This window comes from Echeneis naucrates, chromosome 13 (genome assembly GCF_900963305.1).
Source record: "Echeneis naucrates chromosome 13, fEcheNa1.1, whole genome shotgun sequence".
NCBI lineage: Eukaryota > Metazoa > Chordata > Actinopteri > Carangiformes > Echeneidae > Echeneis > Echeneis naucrates.
The window spans coordinates 22,577,895-22,600,028 of NC_042523.1; the positions used below are offsets into that span (position 1 = coordinate 22,577,895).

General features: G+C 46.6%; 1 protein-coding gene across 1 annotated transcript in view; it reads right to left on the bottom strand.

Annotated features, from left to right (window-relative positions):
- Positions 1-15,064, bottom strand: part of epha4l (eph receptor A4, like) — a 50,818-nt gene extending 35,754 nt beyond the window's left edge. The window contains exons 1-3 of the mRNA XM_029516766.1: positions 14,968-15,064; positions 13,371-13,438; positions 10,173-10,836 (exon numbers count right to left, since the gene is read on the bottom strand). Of these exons, the coding sequence (XP_029372626.1) occupies positions 10,173-10,836; positions 13,371-13,438; positions 14,968-15,064 (829 nt within the window). The remainder of the gene's footprint in view (positions 1-10,172; positions 10,837-13,370; positions 13,439-14,967) is intronic.
- Between the last annotated feature and the right edge of the window lie 7,070 nt (positions 15,065-22,134).

The window sequence follows — 22,134 nt, forward strand, 5'->3', positions numbered from 1 at the left end:
TTGTGCAGTTGAACTTTAATGTGAAGCTGTTTGCCAGTTTCAGTGCTCAGCTTTACACAGGTGTGTAACCTCTGGTGACGAAGACCGTACTGGAAAAGACTCTGACATCATGACCACAAAGACATATCACATACACCTCAGAGCCAAAATAAACCTTTATCTCCGTATCATGTGGCCTGGGATCAGGATAAATATGGAAACAACAATGGGGGAAACTGGCCCCTGTGCCGTTTTCAACGGACAAACAACCCAAAAATCTAAATATGAATATCACGAGTGAGTCTAGGTGTCTCCACTGCAGCCTTGGCCGTATCAGATTGAACACGTGTGACATATGGTAAACTCATCTGTCAACACTTAAGTGTGCACAAACACACATGCAAAACTTGAATCGCCTAAATGTCTGTGCTCTCAGGAGCAAGTTTGACATCAAGCATGTCAGTTTCTCAGAAGCGGCCGCGCTGGGTAACTAGGAGGGGCCGCAAAGGGTCGACTTATGGGTGAAAAGGAAGGTATCTTTGGGTTGTTTGTTTAGGTAATCTACTCGTAGCTCCCAGACGACAGCCTGTCTGGGGCCTCAAAACACCTTCTATTGTGCATGTGTATGTGCATGTGGGTGTGTGTCCCTGAGAACGCCATGCTGCACACCATTGTGTCTCTGTATTGTGTGCGTTCTAATGCAGTGTGTGTGTGTGTGTGTGTTCGCTCTCTGGCAGGGAAAATAAAAACTTTCCTGGGTCACTAGCTGTTCAACAGCTCATGTCAGCCCGATGACGGTCTGCTGGTCTCCACTGCGGCTGTCACTGCTTTAACCTTTGACCTCTCCTGGTGTCACTCAGGCCTCCATTGCTCCAGACCACTTTCCCTTCCTCCCCCCTCCCCTCTCTAAACAGGATCAAGGTCACTGTTGTCGTGGAAGCGATACCCCCTCCAATTGGCGACTGTGTCAGCTCTTTTTTTGCATGCCTTGACTTTGTGCACTTTCCTAAGTTAGTAGCATGTGTGTGTGTGTCTGCAGACTTTGTTGGCCTCCTCTCTAACCCCAAGCTAGTTGAACCTGGCCTTGCAGGGTATGTGTAACAGGACGCCGGGGTTAATGGCTGCTGCCTCGACAGGGTTACCCTACTAATGTGTAACGTTTTAGCCTTTAGCTTTGATGTGAGGACGGACACGCAGGCGCGGCGATGATGGGAAGCAGCAAACAAAACAGGCATGAGATTCAGTGTGTGGGCCCGACTGGTTACTCAAGTTTCTTGCGTTATGTTTTGTGTTTCTTGGACTGCCCGGCTGCTTTCACTCAGGTATGTGCAGCGCTCTCATCCTGCCGTCTCTGTTATCTCTCCTTATCTTCATGGCTTCTTTTGCCACTTAAGTTGATGCTCGCTTAAGTGGCGGCTTCATCAGTGATCTACACAGAACCGTCGCTTTGCAGAGCTGCCAAAAATGTGTTCTTCACTTCCTTTATTCTCATGCTACACACTGACAAATCTGTATTTTTTAACACACACACACACACAAAGGATCTGTGTTGCCCCAAACACACGGTCCATTTCACACTTCTACTATGTTTTCTTATGGATATCAACACCTAAAATAAAATATATTTGTGGCTTTAAGAATCAAAAAACATTTCAGTTTAGCTTAGCATCTCCTCTCCATTTCCAGGCTTCTTTCTGGAGTGCTGGTAACAACAAGTCGGGATCAGAAGAGAGGCTCTGAATTTCTCTTCTGATTGAGTGATTTCAAGGAAACACTTAAGAGAAACCAAATCCTGCAATGTTGGGACGTGGCTGAGAGTGATGACATCACCAAGTTACAGCTGGTTTTAGGGATCACTTTCTGAATTCAGGCTCTGTGGACTGACGCCTTTGATTCTGCCTCAGTGTTTATATAGAAGAGATGCAGATATCTACCTTTAAACAATATTGTGCCTTTAAAAAGATCAATAACAAACACTATTTTTCGGTGGGTTTCCCTTTAATGTGTACTTCCTGGTAGCAGCTTTGAAGGGGGACTAATTTTTCAGTCGGTGAGATGAACCTGCTCTACGATACGCGGGTAGTGATATTGACAGTAATATCAACCGCAGCTGCTGGAGGTCGTGACACAACCACAGTGGGCTTGTTCAAAGAGCGATCACCGTCTGTACCCACAACCCCCCTACTGCACCTTTCACATCTCCAGCCGTTTATCAGGCCACTCGACAGGAGTCAATTCATCTTTGCCTCCCCTTTACTCTGCACATACGCTCCCTCTGCGCCAACACCTCCGTTCCATTCAACTCACTTCTGCTTCTCTCTATCTCCGTCCTATCTGTCTTTCAGTTTTTTCTTCTTTCTTTCTTTCCTTCACATTCCTCCAGTCCATGCTGCAAACCTTCAGCAGACCCACCCCCCCCCCACGGGTGGGTGCAGCAGTATCTGGCTGCTCACTGCGGATCAGGCAGGATCAAGGTTTATAATCCCAAAGACGTGCCCAAGCATGGACATGGACACACCTCTGCTTTAGGCTGGAGATCCACAGCTTCGGATTCTGCCCGCAACCCCCGCCCCCAGTGCCGCAAGACCTCCACATCCCCAAAATTACATTTCAGCTCTCCTGCGGGGAGGTTACCCCCCGTGGTGTGTTTGATACACGTGTAGTTTGTATGTCAGCGCAGATACCCATGTAGTCTCAGCATGCAGGCGCAGCGAGAGGTCGCCCAGCTGGTCTCAGAGCTGTGGGCTGAAACCAAAGAGAGGTATCAATCGATTCCCGATGTACAAACTCATTTCAGGCTTTTCTTTTAAAGGCGTATTTTCACATATACATCCTCTGGGGGGACAAGATCGTACAGATCTCTCACGTCCTTATTCCTAATAAGAATCTATAACTATCAGATAGGCGCAGGAACAGATACAGTACATAGGATAATAATATAATCGAAACATCTTTGTAATTCAAAAGCAGCATCAAAGATTAAAATACCCATGAGCCTCAGCCTTTGTTGCTAAAATAAAAAAGTCAAATTGGAACATTTTACTGTTCAATTATAAGTGTAGAAACAATATGAGAAATTCCACTCAGGAATTCATTCATTAAAAATCTATTCTCAAAATAAAAGCGAGCCAAATGAGCGGTCATCAGAAAGCTGGAAATATCATCGAAACTTTTAAGCTCTGCCGTGTCACTGATGTGTTTCTGTGCACAAGCTTCCTCAGCTTCTATGTTCCACAAGGCAGCTCTTTTCCACTGCAGTCGTTCATCTTTTGTGGTGATGAGTTAACCTTGAGAGTTGGAAATCTCCCAAACTGGAAATGCCCCAAACTCACCTACCCCTTCCCATCCAAGGCCCTGGGTGCCAACAACATTTCCTCCCACATTGCACGTCAATCACACTGACAGATGTCATCCACAAAACTGACAACCTGCATATATCCCTCATTCTTCTTCCACGCAACTCGCACACACTAGTTCCAGGGAGAACGAACCGGTGTGGCAATTCTTTCACCGCCATGATTATAAAAGGGGCATCTCAGCTCTTTAAAATGGACACTGCGTCCAATCTCAGAGCCAATCAGATTACAGAGCAGCCCTTTATTCTGAGGTCTTTTTTTTTTTTTTGTCATAACCCCTAACTGATTGCAACGGAGCAGCCTTTGATTTGGGCACTGAACTCTGCGGCCCCAAAAGAAAACGGATGACGACAAAAGAGAAGAAAAGACCACCTACTATCGGCCCCCGGCAAGGATGGAGGTAGCTCAGGATAGAAATCAGCAGGAGAAAGGAGAGGGCACAGATAAAAAAAAAAAAAAACATTTCCAAGGCGTTTGCAATCAGCCTCTTATTGTCCAACAGTGAGGGAGAGCTGGCCGTCCATCTGGAAAGCTGCTGGGATGCTTTTGTCTCCAGGGCTCAGATCGCACAGCTCGATTGGAACGTTAATGGAAGTTTATGATACAACATGCGATATGCCCACCGCAACAGACGCACAGAATAAATATAGGAGAGATAGTGGCTCAGATGCACACACATACACAACCAGTCCTCCCAATCAGTAACACGTTGCCCCAGATCAAAGGGATTTCCGTGCAATGGTGAAGCGATGGATGAAGTGCAGAAAAAACACTGTTGCCAGACTGGAACTAAATCTCTTTCCACTTCACTTCACTCCCCTCCATTTTTTGTGTCTTTCTCTCTCTACCTCTCTACCTCCCTCCCTGCCTCCTCATCTCCATCTCTTCTACTCTTTTTGGCAAGAGGGGTCTCTTCTCCCTCTCTCTCAGCACAAAGAAGGTGGCAGAGGCCCTCTTTCTCTTTCATAACCCTCCTCTCTCTGAAACAGTCCACCCATGCCCACTTGATGGCTGTCCACTTCTCTCTGCCCTATCCGTCTTTCTCTGCCTATACATCCGTCCATCTCGCTTTACAAACCCGGCCTCTTCTCTCTGTCTGTCAGCTGAGGGAGAAAACTGGGGGGAGTTGGTGGTGTTTGAGGGAAGATGGAGAAGAAAAATTTAAAGCGAGTGAAACATAAAGAGAGAGGGCAAGGGAGCAAGAGGGAGAGTGTGCAGGAGCGTGGGGGGAAAATGGAGGTGGAGAAGAAGGGAAACAGCCGGAGGAATGGGGCTAAGGCAAGGACGGATGGGGGGCTGGTGGAGCGGGGAGGGGCGGGGGGGTTGAAAGGACTGCAGGGTTGTGTTGGTAGAGAGCCGGGGTATTGATTCAGGGCCTTTTGACATGCTAATTTGCTTGCTGACTGCTTTAATCGCTCCCTCTTCCCAGCGCAGGCTTCAAAGAGAGGATGCTTTTCAAAAAGATGAGGAAGAGGAGAGGAGAGGAGAGGAGAGAGAAATGTTATCCTTCTAAGCCTCCTTTTGACATCTCCTCAACAGTCGCTGATGCCAGTTGACAACCATGTTAGCTGCAATGTAAGAACATCCACCATTTGTGATTTCCAATTTTTAAAGATGGAGTCAAAAACAAAGTGTTTTTTTTTTGTTTGTTTTTGTTTTTTGTTTTTTTTTTAGAAATATGTCTACTGGAGTTACTTTGGTTTGTGTTGGATAACAACAGTGTATGGAATTAATATACATCTGTTTTTTGTTTTTTTTTTTTACCAGGCACAGTCTGAAACCGTTGAAAACAAGAAAATAGCTAAAATAATATTTTTTTTTTTTTTTCTCAGAGTTGTTCCTGGAGCTGTATCACCACGACACTATTGTGTCAAACAACAGTGTCCAAACTCCAAACACAAATTTACTGAGCACGCTTACATCTTTGTAATTTTTTACCAAATATGAATAAAGTAGTTCTTTATTTTCATTCTCATTGTGAAAAAAAAGTGACTCAGTTATTTATATGGCACCTGTTGATGAACTGTTGAAATAATATAAACCCGTTTGCATAACATGTGGTTCTGTGTCATATCCATCCTAAAATCTTTCCACAGTACATTTGAGGCTGCTTTAATCAACTTTTTTGGCATGTGTCTGCTTTCAAACCAGCGTCAGCCCCTTGAAACACGGGGAAATAAAGTGGATTTTAAGAGGGGAAGAAATGACTTTAGGACGGATATTTGTGGCGGTGCGTTTTCTACACTGTGGTGTGACCCGGCGCTGAGGGAGCACTGTGGCCATCAGCGGCCGGGTCATGCTCGATCGACGGCGGCTTCCTGCCCCGAGCGGGGCAGCAACAGGAGAAAGACAGAGAGGTGATGAGTGTCGAGGGCTGAAAAGGGAACAAACAGTGGGGCAGGACAGCAGCCCGAGCAGGAAAAGCATTTCAGCACCTCAGTTAATGACGGCTGAATTACCACCAGCAGCTCGCCCACCCTCCTCCCCCACCTCCGCTCAGTGAAGTGTTGAAGACTTTTTTTTTTTTTTTTTTTTTACAAGAACAGGGTGTAAAAAAAAAATGCTTTAGGTAATTATTTTGGTAAAAGGCCAGGAGGAGGGGGGGGGGGGTTGTTCATGAGACATTTTGTCCTTTCTCTCTGTATCTGTTGTTCTTTCCTGCTCGCCGTCTGTAATAGATTCCTCGTCTCTATTCAGCAGCACAAAATGAGCCTCTCTGGTGGCAGGCAGAGTGATGAGTACGTTCGACTCCATCCTGCTGCGCTCTGCTCTCAGTGTGTGTCTGTGTGTGCCAACACATACTAAAACCTTGAGTGTGCGCACCTCTGCTGCACACATTTGTCAATGCGCTCATGGAGTTGAGTCCATTACTTAACATGTGCATGCATGTTTCTGTTCGTGTGCACGCGCCTCCATGTGTGTTTGTGGGGAGCAATGATGGGTGATGATGTTCTGTGAGCAGCCTTCCCTCCCAGCAGTAGAGGTAATCTCATTATTCAGCCCACTTCCCGCCGACACCACCAGAGACGAGCTGACGAACACTAACCACCTTTACGACCGGAGCAGAAAGACGGAGGGGGGAAAGAAAAATCAAAAGAAGAGGATAAGAGAGAAAAGCGCTTAGATGGGTTAAAATCGCTAACAGAAAAGGGACAAAAAGGGCGAACAGAGACAGAAGAAGGAGCTGTTAAAGCAACAGGAAATTTGAAGAGACAGAAGACACGGACAGAGAAAAGACAAACCAGCAACCGGGCTGGCCAAGGAGAAGATGTAAATACTTCATTTGTCTGTAAGCAGAATGGGAAGGAAGCAAGCAGGAGAGGGAGAGGGAGGGGGAGGGGGAGGGATCGAATCTGTGTATTTAAAGTCATTGGGGACCGGCGGGCTAAATAGAATTACGTGGTGAATTTAGAATGATGCTCCCAAGCGCATATTTAACACTGTCAACAGAGGGAGAGCGAGATACACACACACAACAGAAAGAGAAAGTTCATCCCTAAAACCTCTTAATCTAATACCAATAACAGTTTTCAGCTCAGCAAAGACTGCTGGGAATAGAAAGACGGGTGGGGGGGGGCTCAGGTGAGTAAGTGCACAGACAGCACGCTACAAATCCACACACAGGGAGGTGGTGAAAATTATTTCCCTGATCGATAAAATTAAGCAAAACAAACATTCATCATTCATCTTCTATCATTTTGAAGGGGATGCTGGAGCCAATACCAGCTCAAACTGGCGAGGGGGGGTCACAGGTCAGGACGAGTCACCAGTCCATCACAGGGTACAAAACAAACATAATTGTTTAAATATAAAACATGAATGAGAACATAAGGACTCAGTTAATGTCAAACATAATTCCTTTTTGTCAGACAATTTAAACTAACATAAAGATGTGTGTGTGTGTGTGTGTGAGAGAGAGAGAGATGGCAGATCACTAACGTCACCGTCACACCTCCTCAACAAAGGCACACAGAGTGGTAACCCCCCCCCCCCACCCGACCAGACCATCTACTGACATTCAACTTCTGAACTTCTGTAGTTTTCTCTCTTTTGGTAAAAAACAGAGTTGAGGGAATTATCATTTCTCCCTCTCCCTAATCCCCCCCCCCCAGTAGGGACCAGATGAGGAGCGAGGGGAGACCCCCACCTTTTCTCACTGTGCTCAGGGGGGTAGTTAACAGGGAAAAGGATCCCAAATGCAAACAGTCCTCAGATCAGGGGGCCTCCTTTGGCCCTCACTGCCCTGGTTGCCCTTCTCCCTTTGGCCCCAAGAGCAGACCCTCGCCACCCTTGGCCCACCTCGAGCACAGACAGACCCCCCCACCCCACGCCACAGCTGTCAAAATCCTGACATCTTAATCAATCCTGGATCCACGACCCTGTCAGATGCAGCAGTAAGATGGATGCAGAAGGGGGTGACCCCTGAACTCTGCCGGGGGGGGGGGAATACAACTCCTACATGCCCCATCAGCCCCCCCCATAGAAAACATCGCCAGCCTCTGTCGGCTCCACCGCTACCCCGAACAATGATGGAGGAGAGCCCATTCATCCTGGGCTGGGAACTAGGGGCCACCGTGCCCTTATAACCCCACACGTACACAAGACAAGCGAAGACACACACAAGTCTTGCGCACACACAATCCGGCTTATGTGCACCATAGAAAACCTTTAAAATGAGAGTTTTGAATCTCGCAGAGGCCGATGCAACTTTTTAATAAATCAGAAAAAAGGACTCCGTGACCCCTCCATGTCCCCGATCTAAAACTCTCGGTCAACATGGAGGCCATCTCCCATCGAGCCTGTCACACGGAGGAATATTAACCAGCTCATCAGCGCACTTGAAGACTGACGGTGCCCTGCACCTTTTAACCCACAACCTACGCCTCGGCAGCGTCAAATCCAGTGTGAGCTACCGAAGCGTTCCAACTGGAACATAAATGTTAAACATCTGAAACAGTGTAATTGGAGCTCAGAGCAAACACAGTGGATGCTTTGGCACTCTAAACTTAAACAAAGCAAAGCAGATGCAGTGATATGTGAACTAAATGGATATATTGGCTTGAAAAGCAACACTGCCAGCTCAAGAGGCTGGCAGACGCTACGGGCCTGCATTAGTCATATAAAATCAAGGGTTTCCAAATCCTTTATTGCCCTCATTGGAAGGCAACGGCCATTTATCTTCGCTGGAATTAAAGGAGCGATAAGGAGGCTGTTTGAGAGTTGTGTGCAAATTGAAGTTATGATATAAAGTATGAAATCATGGTTGAAATGAAAGGTTATTATAGTAAACTGCACCATAGAAAGGCCAGTCCAGAGAAGTTTTACCTAAAGTCTGTAACTAACTACCTTCTGGTCTCCTTCACTCAACCCTCCATTTTCCCTCTCTGCTTCTTTGAAGCCGACCCTGGGGACAGGAACCTGGCCGCAGCCATCCGAGCCCAGCGACGGGGAAGAAGGGCGACATTCCAAGAGAATTCTTGAGGCTCAAATTATACTGGTTTTTTTTTTTTTTTTTTTTTTCCTGGGAACAAATACACACAAGTACACACACAAACCCATCTGTGACCACTTGTACCCCCTTTTTCCTCCCCTGCCCCCCAGCAGCCAGTAGTACCCTTAAATCACCAGACCTGTTTGTCATGCAATTAGTCCCTCAAGATAAAGACTCCCTTGTAAATTAGGAGAGGTGTAGTGGTCCATCCCCCTGTTAATCACCCGTGCCCAGCCTCTGACCCCTCACGGCTGTGGCCCTGTGCTTTTTGTGTGCGGAGGTGGTGGGCGGATGGTGGCGTGCACCAATAAACCATCGTGGCAGAATTAGCATCCACTCGCCTGGCCAGCTGACAACTGTGCCTCAGCTTGGCACAACGCTGCATGTGATCCACAAAACAGCTGCTGAATACTACTGGACGCTACCCACAATACAGTGCTGCATACCATAAACTACAATTTACTGTGTGCAGTGAAACAACCGAGATACACCATTAGAAAGTCTATCAAAAATGCCAATCTTTATAAGAGCTGCAGCTTGAAACCTGTAAAAGCAGAAATTCTGAGAGATCTCTTGGCAGGTTTTGTGACTGTTTCTGGGCCGTGCATTGAATTCAACGACATGTTTAAGCCTCTATCAAGCTCCTGATTCAAAAATGCAGAATGAGACATTTTGCACTGACCTTGAAACCTCACCAAAAAGCCTGAAATAGGATCACAATGAGATGACACCAGAATAATCGTCCACAAAGGGCTACAGCCCCCCCACCAAACAGCAGCATTTCAACTCCATCTCACAGCTGTGTACTTCCACTGATCTCATACCTGCTTGGAATGATAAACCCCCCTCCCCACCCCTTCCTTTCCTCTAAAACTGCCTATCACTTTTTACCAGCTTCAGGCTCCATTGGGAGTGAGAAAAAGCAGGTGGGGGTGAAAGACACAGCAGCAGTGCAAACCGGTTGGAGCTCAACGCTCCTTTTTCCAGTGTCACCAGTTCTCCTGAGATGCACTCCATTGCACAACACCTCCCAGTGGGCTCACTAATTACTCCATTTACAGTCATCATTGCTTCTATCACCCAACCAGACACTGGAAATGATATTGTAGAGAGTGGGGGGGGTGAGGAGAAAGAAAAAAAAAAGAAGAAATACACGACCGAGTACGATGTAAGTGACTCAAGAGAGGGAAGGACAAAGAGCCATTAAAAAAAGACTAGGGGGAGAAATGCCTAAGAGGTGTCTGTATTAGAAAACAGACAGTGAGTCATAAATAGCAAAAGGCACAAAAAAAACCCAGTCAAACCAAAAAGAAAAAAAAAATCAAGCCATGTGAACGGTTCTGTACCTTGGCATTCTGCATTGCGCTCCTCGTATCCGGGGTTGCACAGGCAGTTCCCAATGGGCACCAGCCACTCTCCATCGGCCCCGCAGTACATCTTTGGAACCTCCTTCTCCTCTGAATTATCCACGCACGAGCCACGAACTTCCACAAGCGAGGAGGTATCGGCTCCAGTGATGGTGTCGGGAAACTGGGCCAAGTTACGCACTGCTAAAGGACATTTCTTGTAGAAGACCCTGACGGACACGAGCGCGATGCAAGCTCCGACATCCTGGAAGGCCAAATAGAAGCCCTTACGGGTCAAGGCGCCCACATCGCGCACCTCTGTGTTCAGCTTCATGATGCGGTCGCCGATGTCCACCTGCGTGAAGCTCTCATCTGCGGCGATGGTGTCGATCTTGCCAAACTGGTTCTCGCGGATGTAGCGCTCTTTGTCGTTGTTGGACTCGTAGTAGTAAAGGTTGAAGGTTTCCTTGCAGGTTCCCATGACTCCCGGCAGGCTGTTGCAGTCTCGGAGGGTGAACTTGATCTCAATGTAGACACGCTGGGCACCGCCGCGAGGGATCCAGTCAGTACGGAGCCAGTTGTTCTGGTTTGGCTCCATGACGTTACACACCTGGTACGTCCGAATGGGAATGTTCTTCTCATCCATAATGCTCACTTCCTCCCACTGGGGAAAAGGCAGCAACATTAACACGTCACACAGACATTATTAAAGCTCTGAAACCACACAGTAAAAATAAATAAATAAATAAAGCAGAACGCTAAAAGTATTGCAAAAACATGGCTGCAGGTCAAAAACAGGAAATTTTTCTGAACTGGCTGCTCATTAAATGGGAGGATCAAACTTAACCGAGATCCACCCTGTCATGAATGACAGATACTGTAGAAAAGAGCATGAAAGAAAGATGAGTCAATATTTGAGTCCCAGCAGAGCAATTAATTGATGGCTAAACTTAATGCATATTTTATGAATGACACCTAATAGACTTGTTAGGTCCTAATATAGAATCATAAAGATATTAATATTCATGGCTTCTCCTCAACTGTGAGAAAAGAAATTTGTAATTAGTTCTCTGCCTCAGTAATGCCGAAACCTTAATTGCTTGGGGAGTGGTATACAAAATCCTCTTCTAACACACACACACACACACACACACACACACACACACACACACACATACATTGGAGGGATCGGCTATTGGGAAAGAAAAGAAGAAAAAAAAAAAACAACAAAACGTGGGATTGTATGAGCACAAAAAAGTAAAGGTTTCTGGATCTATGCTAATGACATAATATGATCCTGCTTTACATCTGTATACACAAGTGTGGTGTGGGGGGGGGCGCACAACGGCACAAATATTCACCGCCGTTGTTAGCATGAACTCATAGCAGGGAGAGGGAGACGCTGACGTGGGGTGCATGGATTACATTATCCAGCGCGGCCTGGCTTATTTTTGCCGAGAGGGAATGTTTGTTTTACTTATGATAAAGTTCCCCCTCTCCACAGGGCACTGTTGAGCAAATACAAGCATGTCTTAAGAGGCTCAAAGCGGTGTGTTCCCTTAAGTTTTTCATCGTGCGTTTTAAATAGAGTCTTTGACTGAGCTGGGCCGTAAACAAGAGCAGACAGGCCCTTGGCCGCCTCACCACCACCCATTTAGGAAACTGTAGAAAAATAATAATAACAATAACGGGGCAGTGGAAGATATGTGTTATGCTGCCATATTTCATTTGATGCCTTATCATAAACTATCTGATATAAAGCCTTATTTCCCCGGAGGGGGGCGGGATAATCTAAACATAGCTGCGGCTGTATGATTTGAGAAAATGTCTATCTTTCTCCAGCTTTTTAACTCCGCTCCACTCTTTTCCTTTAACCCCCTCTTTTGTCGTGGAAATCGAGCAGCTCTGAGATAAGCCTGCACCTTTCCCCCGATAGCAGGGAGGAGGAAGAAAAAGGCCAATTGGTCATAATGAGGGGGTGAATGCAGGCCCGACTGGGGCTGCCAGGACCCTGTCAATCACTTGTTTGTGATAAAATGGCCGAGGGGAGGACCCGAGCGTAGCAGGCAACAGCCAAGTTTATTGAGAAAAGCTTGCCGGCAGCGGCTGCTCCATTAGCAGAAGGTGAAATCCAGCTCCCCTGGGTTCATACTCAGTTATTGCTAATTTGTATTAATCTTCATAAAACATTAAAGGGCTTGCTGGTTTGTATCACATTGCTGTAAGTAGAACAAATGGAGGTCTGACTGCTGACTGGCTGTTGCTTATTATGAGCGATGATTAATTTGGGTCACCGCTGACTTCTAAGAGTGCGGCCAATCACATTAATTTCACAGCCATTTCTATGTGATCACACATAGTCTTGATTAAAGGACTAACATGTGCATCACCTTTCCCCAACAAACTAATGCCCACGGCACATCAGGGCCACTTGGGGCCCAACTGTGGCCCCTGCTCTTTTCCTACTCTGTTGATGGGCCAATTAGACTGGGAGATCATGCATTTGGTCGACCCTCTCCCCCGCCGCTTAAAGCCCCGGCCCAGTCGTCCTGCGGCAAGAGCTGAACCCCAATGCACTTTCCCCTTTATTCATCCATTCCAGAGGACCCTCTCTCAGCTGCCAAGTTCCCCCCCTCGCTTCGACTCAATGGTGGAAAGGGATATAAAGTTTCTCCACAAAGACCGATTCAATCCACCGTCTATTCAGGAAATCTGACGCCCGCTGCAGTATCTGCCCCTGCATCTGACCATTACAGAGTGGTTAGAGAGAAGGGGAGCGAGGAGAAAGGGGATAATGGGCTGAGGAGGGGTGCCTATAGACCCGTTCTGGGGACCCCATGGGGCCCTGGAGGGTCTTCCAGGGGTGTCTCTGTACACAACAAAACAGCTAATTCTAGTTTATCCATATTTAAATGTAAGACACTGGAAATTAGACTGCGCCTTGATCTCACCCAGAGTGTAATATCCCTACAGCAAGGACAGCTGCACAATAAATCACATAAAGATATTCCCATAAAAGGCTCACCAGGACCAAATCTTATCAAAGAAGGCTGTGTATCTAGTTGGCGATGCACTTCAGAGCTCCTGCCAATAATGGATATTATCTCTCCGATTTTTTTTATTTATTTTTTTATTTTTTTTGTTGCTCAATAGGGGATCATTCGTCCTAACAAGGGGACACTTCTTTGCACTACTTACCCCTCCTTCTGTCGGGTTGGCGACCCACCCCAGCTCCCCCTGTACAGCTCTGGAGTCCAATAACGTGACTGGAAAACAAGAATGGGGAGAGGTGAGCATGAAGTCTCGGTCTGTCCATGCAACAATCAGCAGTGGCAACTATAATCCACTTAGGGCTCACACACTGAGGTGGAAAAAAGGGAAGCTGTCTTTGAGAATTTCTATTTAAAGGCTTAATGAAAATGCAAATAATAGCTAAAGCGGTTTATGAGGAATAAAATATCCTCCTGATGAATTTCAGTCTCACACACACACACAGGGAGAAGAAGAACTGGGGGCCAAACGTTTTGTTGTGTGTGAATCCCTGTTGGGCTTCTCGGGCTTCGTTCCATTGATTTTCGTTAGGAGAAGGATTTTTTTTGTACAAATGACAAATGTATTTCCCAAGTGCCTTTAAAATAACGATTTTTCTCGCTTTGCTCAGCTGCAGCAGCTTTAAACACGTCAGAGGTGATCGGAATCAGTTGTGGAGCCGTGTGCATAAACTTGGAGGTTGAAGAACAAAAAAAAAAAAAAAAAAAGCTTCTGACAGATGGACAGGCGGAAACACAGCAAAATAAAACCTTCATTAAAATGTATGTTCCACTCAGCTAAATGACAAAAAGATGCCTGAATTTATTTCAGGGGCTGTTTTGAATTTCAATGTTCGTAAAAAAAAAAAAAAAAAAAAAAAAAAAAAACAGTTAAATCGATGGCTGAATAAACCTGATTGGTTCACATTATCATTAATTCGGATTGATCCATTTTACATTTGGGACATTAAATATCGAAATAAACGGATCTTTGTGCACCGGGCAGACCTCCCGCATCACAAGTCTTTTTTCACTTATTTGTGTTTGCAGTACAAAGCGGGCTGTTGACTGTGGAGGGCCCAAACATTTGTGGAACCGGACCCACAGGAGCAGGCAAAGATCCGGTTTTAGTGTCGGAGGCGCCACGCTCCGTTGAAACCATCCTGGAGTTCAGGCCAGCTGAAAGGAACTCATCTTTGAACCTTCCGTGCGCCTAAACGCAGAGAGGCCGGGCAGTTAAACTTGTAGGATTTATTTTCCTTCAGTCAGTTTCCAGCTAAACGCGGAGTGACATCAGAAATAAAGATCTGCTACAGCTGAGTGCTGAATCCGGGTCGTTTCTGTGCTACAGGTCCGTTCGGGTCGATGCAGCGCTGCTGGTGCGGAGATCGGCTTGACCTTCTCTCCGCACGCAGAGATCGGCGCGCATCGGGGCTACAGGTCTGTCCGGACTGCACCCCCCCACCCATCCCCCCGCCCCCACTCTACCACCTTTCCTGCTTGATCCAAGCCAGACTGGAGACCAAAACACCCCCGGTGCCGGATTCGGGTAAACCGGTTCCAGGTCTGCTCACACACTAAAGCCCGCAAAAGTCGCTGCGTAAAAAGGTGACCGAGCGGACGTGTTTTCCTGGTCGCTGCTCCACGAACCCGCAGCCAGGGGCCCCTGAGCCGGAGGCTCCGCGGCACAGACACACACGGGAGCTGGGGTGGGGGGGGTGAAGTCACAAGTCCGCGGTAGTTATTTTTCCTCCCGATAACCTTACCTTCATTTGGGGGGTAAATCCGTGCCGGGGAAACAAATGTAGATATCCCAAAAACAAGAAAGGTGGCCGCGAACAAAATCCCTGCCATGAGTGCCATTTGTGTCGTTGTTCCGTTTTTCTCTCCTCTTTTTCTTTCGTTGCTCTTATCCCGGGTCCTGCTCTCTCTCTCTCTCTCTCTCTCCCTCTCTCTCTCTCTCTTTCCCAGTGGAATATGGGTTTAAAGCGCGCAGAGCAGAGAGACGCACCGAGCACACCAACAGCCAGGAGGCGGGTCTAGTCTGTGCGCTCTGACGCGGACCCCGTCGGTCCAAACAGGAGAGACAGTGAACGGGGGGAGAAACAGAGTTGGTCAGGGGGGCAAATAATCATTAACTACCCCCCTTCCCCTCCCCTCCCCTTCTTCACATGCACACCCCATAACAACTCACTTTTTTATTTAACAGTGGACACCACAGTCGGAGGCGCAGTGAGGGGCTGATAGTGTCAGGCAACGATCGACACCGCAGGAATAAACTGCGGGGGGAAAAACGTGCTGTTAGCCATCAGTGACAACGAATGGGAGGAGTGTGTGTGTGTGTGTGAGAGAGAGAGAGAGAGAGTGCGTGTGTGTATGTGTGTGCGCTCATAAGGAATATATACAGTGTCCAGGCCTGGAAGTTTAAAATCAGACACAGGCTCTTTCCTTCAGCTCCACATCTAAATTCATGAAAAGCAATGCGTCACTTCTCTTGTCCTCTGTGTTCCTCCAGTCACACTGTGCTGATCCTGCATGTAGTCTGGATCCAGTCAAGCGCAGCGCTGTCCGAGGTGAGCCGAGCCGGACCAAGGTCGCCACCTAGCGGTCACATTCGCGCCTTTTCCGCCTCCAGAATTGGATTACAGAACAAGCATGAGCATGACCTCCCCAACATTACATGGTATTGCACTTTGTGAAATTGACAATGCCCGGTTTGTGATCGGTGGCGGGCTTGTATTGGATTGGTCACTTGCTATTATTCTAATATTATGCAGGCTTTGATGACGAATCTGCACACCGATCCGTCTGAAAGTGCAGAGCAGAGCAGGCTGGCTGTTTTCAGGGCGCGCCGAAGGTGAGTGACGCTCAGGAATTGATGTTACTCCTGCAGTTTCACACATAACAAAGGCTTCATTGTTGGTGTTTGAGAAGAGCAGCTGGGTCCAGGTTTGGGCTCTGCCCCGGGCACTCTCAGTCCTTTTTGTCCTCCTACACAGGTCTGTAGTTGCTCCCGGGAGAGGTGCCCGTTGCAGTGGCAACCTTTCAATGATCTGCAGAGGAGATTGTCGCTGTGTGGGCAGGTTTGGGCTCTCTGCTTCTCCACACACTGCAGACCGTCCTCCACATCCACAACCACAAATTGTTATAATATTGTGTCTCCCTCATAGAGGAATGAGGCCTTTTACAGATTACAGACAGCGATTCAGCTGGAAAGCATCCATCATGTTGGACGTGTCCTTGGGCAAGTCATTGGATCCTTATCAACTGTGGGATTGCTGATCTTTTTAGTGGGTGGAAAGTCAAAACAGAATCCCATCACAGAGATCAGAAAGTGTCTCAATGTTATGTGAAATCTGCTCCTTATGAGTGAAGCCGAGCACATTCATCATTTGGCTTAGAACCGCTTTGTGATGGCGAGACAGTTACAGGAAGTTTTCCTCGCTCTCAGCAGGTGTCCAGATTCATTTCTCTCTCATCCCATTACAGCGTCAAACGTACATGAATGCGTCTTTGTGTGGAAATTCAGACTCCAGCCTCCAGCATCCACGTTTGGCAGGTCCGAAGCGCTCCAGCTCCCATGTCTTTTTGTAGCTGTCAACCTCAGGCTTGCCAGACTTGGCCACAATAAATCTATTTCTACCCCGTTCAAGGAAACATCTCGGAGCGCCCTCGTAGGGGCGATCTAACTGCTTTCGTTTCAAATACTTCAACAGATATAATGTGGGTTTCTTTTCAAAGACACAATACAGCTGTTGGTACACTCTGCTCTGAGAGGGCAGCTGGAGAGTCCTGATCCTGGATTGCTCAAGGATGAGATGAGGAGGTGTGCACAGGTTTCTGAGGATCTCCTGGGATGCAATGCTGCACCATCGGGTATAATCTACTCCCGCAAAACATCTGGCACTCTACCAAAAATTGGCCAATTTACACATTGATGGTCTGAAACTACATCCTCAGATGAAAGGCGTTTCTTGGTGACAGCAAACCTGGCAACCTTAAAAAAAAAAAGCCCAGAAGGACCAGCAGGGACGCTTTTGATCTTTTTTCCCGTCCAAAAGAGTTTTGTGGTCCAACAATGACGGGCCGTGATGGCGGCCGGTGCGGGGCTGTGAGTGGGCGGGTTGTATCCCTCGTCTTTTTATTTGTGTCACTGTGTTTTTGATTGATTACACTCCCATCTTTTCTTTTATCTTCCTGTCACCAGTAGGGAGGGGGCACCCCTATACCCCCCCCCCCAGCCATCAGCCCACTCCACCTTCTCCAGATGGCATCTGCTGCCCACACATCTGCATTGTGTGCCAATCATGAACACCGACTCCAAACCTTTTACTTGAACACACACACACAAAAACATACAGAGACCGACTAATACACAAGCTCACTCAAAATTGTGTTGCTGATACATTCATAATTCTGACCAATGTCTGTTTTGTTAAATAGATCAATCAGCCTTTAAAACAGAAATCTCGCCCTTTGCAATCAAGAAAAAGATTAAATTATAATTTCCCAATACGGAGCTCTGTTGGACTATTTCAATGATCCAGAAGTGGGAATCTTGTCGGGCCGTACTGGGTTGCAGCAGGTCAACTAAAATAAAATACTGACCATTAAAGATATGTTTGGCATGGCGTCGGGACGGACTAGATATAAAAGTTGAGTCATGGTGACAGGTCATAAGGGACTTTGTGTTTCTGTTGTGTGTATTCCGGCTTTGGAAACCAGACCGGCACACAAAAGGAGCTAAGTTGCATCCAGGACAGACGTGTCCTCACTGAGGAACGCTAACGCTGAGATGTTCAAAATCCCAAGAGGAGGAGGTAATGAGCTCTTCTTATCCTCAGGGAGAGTCAGCATCGAAACTGACATGGAAACCTTTGACATCAATTGATTGCAAGTTGTTCACGTTCAGTTTTCCTTTTCTGCTTCTGTTTCCTGTGCATCTTTTTGATGTGGCCCGTTTGAGATGTTTTTATGTACTTTGAGTTTAATGCAGCAGCTGATGCATTTGAGGAGCCTCTCTGTTCTATGTTCACCTTTTTTTGTGAGTTTGTAATAATCTTAAACAGGTTAAACTCCCCCCCCGCTATCACAGAGCCTCTCAGCCTCAAGTTTTAAACATTTCAACTTGATAAAGATCCATCTGGGATCAACATCAACAGTTATGGTTTGTGTATTTCATAATCATGCTGACGAGGTAAGAATGAGTGTCGTTCATGAGGAAAACCTCAAGCTGCTGTTATCAGAGGACCTTTTCAGTCCAGTACAGGCAGAAGAACCGATGTAAACGTTGACGTGTTTATGGCAGACTTCGTACAGAAATGGGTGTCGACTCTGTAAAGAGAAGCCTTAAACCTGCAGTCACTCTAATGACCGTCACAGGGCGACTCCCATGGTTATTAAAAAGAAGTCGGTTTGTATTGACGTCTACGGAAAAATGTCCCAACTCCTCAGTTGATTTATTAGCTCAGTAAATGTTTTCTAAATGAGTTTATGGTCTCAGTCTGTAGTTTTAAGCTTGAGTACAAATGATTTTCATTTTTAAATGATGATCCCATTTAGGGGAAAATAGACCATAAAGCAGGGGATGGATTAGGGAGTGACCACCCGGTGATTGACAGACTGTACCAAACACAGCAGATCAGATCCATCTTCTCCTCCAAATAAGCTCTGAAAAACCAAGATGGCCCTCTCAAATTACAAAGTGGATGCTTCAATACGACAGCTCATACAGTAATGGGGGTCTCCGCTCGATTTATCCTGGGATGAGTGCACCAATCAGGGCAGAGAGTTTTGACTTTGCTTAGTAGAAACAGCCACGTAGAAGAGAAAAGTTGCAAATTGAAAATCAACAAATTATCAGCAGCCTGCTGTCACAAACCCTTCAGAGAAAGCCAACACACAGCAGCCTTGCTCAGTCATTCACATCTCTCCAGGAAGTGCGCCACACATTTATTGTCCACAAAGCAAACCCCCCCCTCACTCGTCCCTCCCTGCTTCTCATCTCCCACCTCTGTGGCTTCAATTTGGGCCATTGTTTCAACTAAAGCCCTTAAAGCCCCCCTCCTGCTGACTTGTGACCCTCCAGGCTACCGGCTCTGCCCACCGCCTTCGGATCCCCCGGCCTCACGCGGTGTCGTTGGGGGGGCCGCGGTCAGGAAACCGGTCCCCGGAGGTCAGCGTGTGGGAGTCGGAGGAGACCTGAGCCGAATGGGAAGAGGAGATCAAAGGAGCAGCAGGAGAGCAGCTCTGAACCAGAATGTCAGAGATGAGACAAAATCCACTGGGCTGGAAATATTGCTCACACAAACGCACAAGTTATATATAGACAATTGTTTTGCGACGCTCAAACATGGACTCCCTGGCAATAATCTAAACTCTCCTGAGGCCACGTCCATTAATTCTGCCGGTCCTTATACCATAATATGATAATATAAATCTGCCATCAGGACATTAGCTCAATTAGTTAATGAAGGGCATCCCTCTTTGCTGCATGGCCAGTATACACAGTATTTCCAGCATTTATTTGTCCATTTCCTCTCCACTATTTCCCAGTTACAGGACCCATAATGTCCCACTCTTTATCTCCTCAGGACAGTCTTTGGAAATGTTTAGAAAACATAATGTCTGACTCGTATCATGTCTGTGTTTATCTTCCAAACCGCTGCTTGACCAGTCGTTTTCCCTTTTCCTGTTCTGTTTATGTTTAAATGCAGGGCATTTGGCGCAGGCTGTCATCCGGAGACGAATACAAACCTGCCCGGTATTCACGACTAAGGCAGCACTATCGGTTCAATTCCAAGTAAACATTTAGCTGCATTCGGGTCTGCTGGTCTCCCTGAACTTCTTGTTTGGACTTCAGAGATAAAAACAAAAAACAAAAAAAAAAATCTTTGGTGCCAATTCTAGTCTTATGTGACATTTGACATTTCTGCATAAACTGATGCAGACAGCACCTCAAACATTTTATTTTTTTTCACAACAGGTTTTGTTTATGTTAATGCCAACGCGAGACATGGTTGCCTCCAGGCGGCGTTTCCAGATGATTTGTTTCAAAACAAAAAACTTGTTGTTGCTTTATTTCCTTAGTCCAAAGTATTAATCTAAAACCATGTTAAAGATTTAAATAAAAGAGTATTACATCACATTCATCGCCTTACGTGCCCCTTTCTTTCAGAGGTAGCGCTCCATATTTGTTTTAGTAGTTGGATGGTGCTTCAAAGCCTGACAGGCCTGCTGAAACTATTTAGAAATGATAGGCTACGTCTGGAAAACAGATATGGTGGCATAAACCTGGATGAAAACTTCAGGACCCTCCACAAGCCCTCCGCCATGAAGCATCCCCACGCCACGTCGCCAGCTGTTATATGACCTATTCGTGCCCCCGCCACCCAGCTCTTTCCCCCCCGATGGCAGCGTGTCAGTCGATAAGCATCACGGCAGGTCCGGCAGTCGAGCGCAGCGGGCGGGGGGCTTTCTCTGCGCTTGTGGAAAAGCGACCAAGCTGCGAGGAGCCCTTTGTGTTGTTTCAGAATCACCCGAGGGTTTTTCCAAAGTGGACTGTTGTGTGTGCCCTGTTTGTTTACCGCCCTTCTCCTTCCAGTCCGGGTCGTTGTTTGGGGAAATGCCACCGGTTTGAGATTTGACAGCAGGTGGTGCAGTATGTGCTCACTCGGAGACTTTCTCTAATGCCACGCTGTAATGTAACTTCTCTGATCAAGACATATTCCGTTGCATGCCTCTCTCTGGCAAGTCTGACAGAAACAAGTAGAAAGTGCAACAGAAACAAAGCGCTTTCAGAAACCTTTATTTCTCAGGCTGTGATTAAGGTGTATGATTTACAGGTCGCTGCGCCTGCTTTTGTAGGAGCCGTAAAGTTAGCAAAGTCGTATCAATCACAAATTGCTCTTTGTAACCCCATGAATACCCACTTATCCCCCCGCTCTTTGTGGTAGAAGCATCATTTTTGGTTGTTATGGGGCTAGGTAACGATCCAGCACACTCTCATCTGGCTGCCAGATTCAGCTGCTGCCGTTAGATGAATTTAGATGTCTGCAGCGGCACAGTCAACGCTTAAAGCATCAACAAAAAGCTGCAAATCAGGTCCAACTCTAGGCAGCCTTAGAATTTGTATGTAAAAGATTAGAAGCAAAAGGCATTTGGCAGCTGTGAAAGGAAATAAACACTCCTGGGGAAATGATTTAAGGTGTCTCTAAGTTGTTTTATGGCGCCGTGTCAGGCGTTTTGGAGCTCCTCCTAATCATCATACTTAGAGAAAGACAAGGAGTGGAACTGTGACAGCAAGCGTATGTATGTGGAGGATATGGAGGGCAGGAACGTGGATGAGTGCAGGATAATTTATGCAATTAAATGCAGATCATTTCAATCATGCTGCATCTTCTCTGTCTCTCTCGGTCAGAGATGTTTTAATCTTTTACTGTACGACTCAGCCTGCAGATATATACACATGCGTCACACCAAAACACAAACTGACACTTGGCTGAACCATCGAAGCTGCGAATCGGCGATGGCGAGTTTGTCTTTCCACTGAAGTCATCTCCTAATTTAGTGGAAAATGAAGAGAAGGCGCAGAAGGTAGTGTGAGTTAAGAGCACACAACGAGCATTTGGCCCTTCAGCTGTTACTCTCGCACAAACTGGTCCAAATCACGAAAACCAGTACTGTAAACAAATCAGATCGTGGCCATTTTGAATTCTTTCTTTTACTCCATAATTTTTTTTAAGTGGTTTACAAAACCACAAGACCATGTTCGTTTTATCCAAAGAATCAAAGAGTTTGGTGCTATTGCTCCAGTTGTGGTGTTAGAGGGGCCTCCTCTTCCTGTTTTCAACCATAAAGTAATCAGACTTTACAGCCGAGTGAACTCAATGTCGTGACACGTGACATGTAAAACTGGCAGGAAGCCAGAGAGT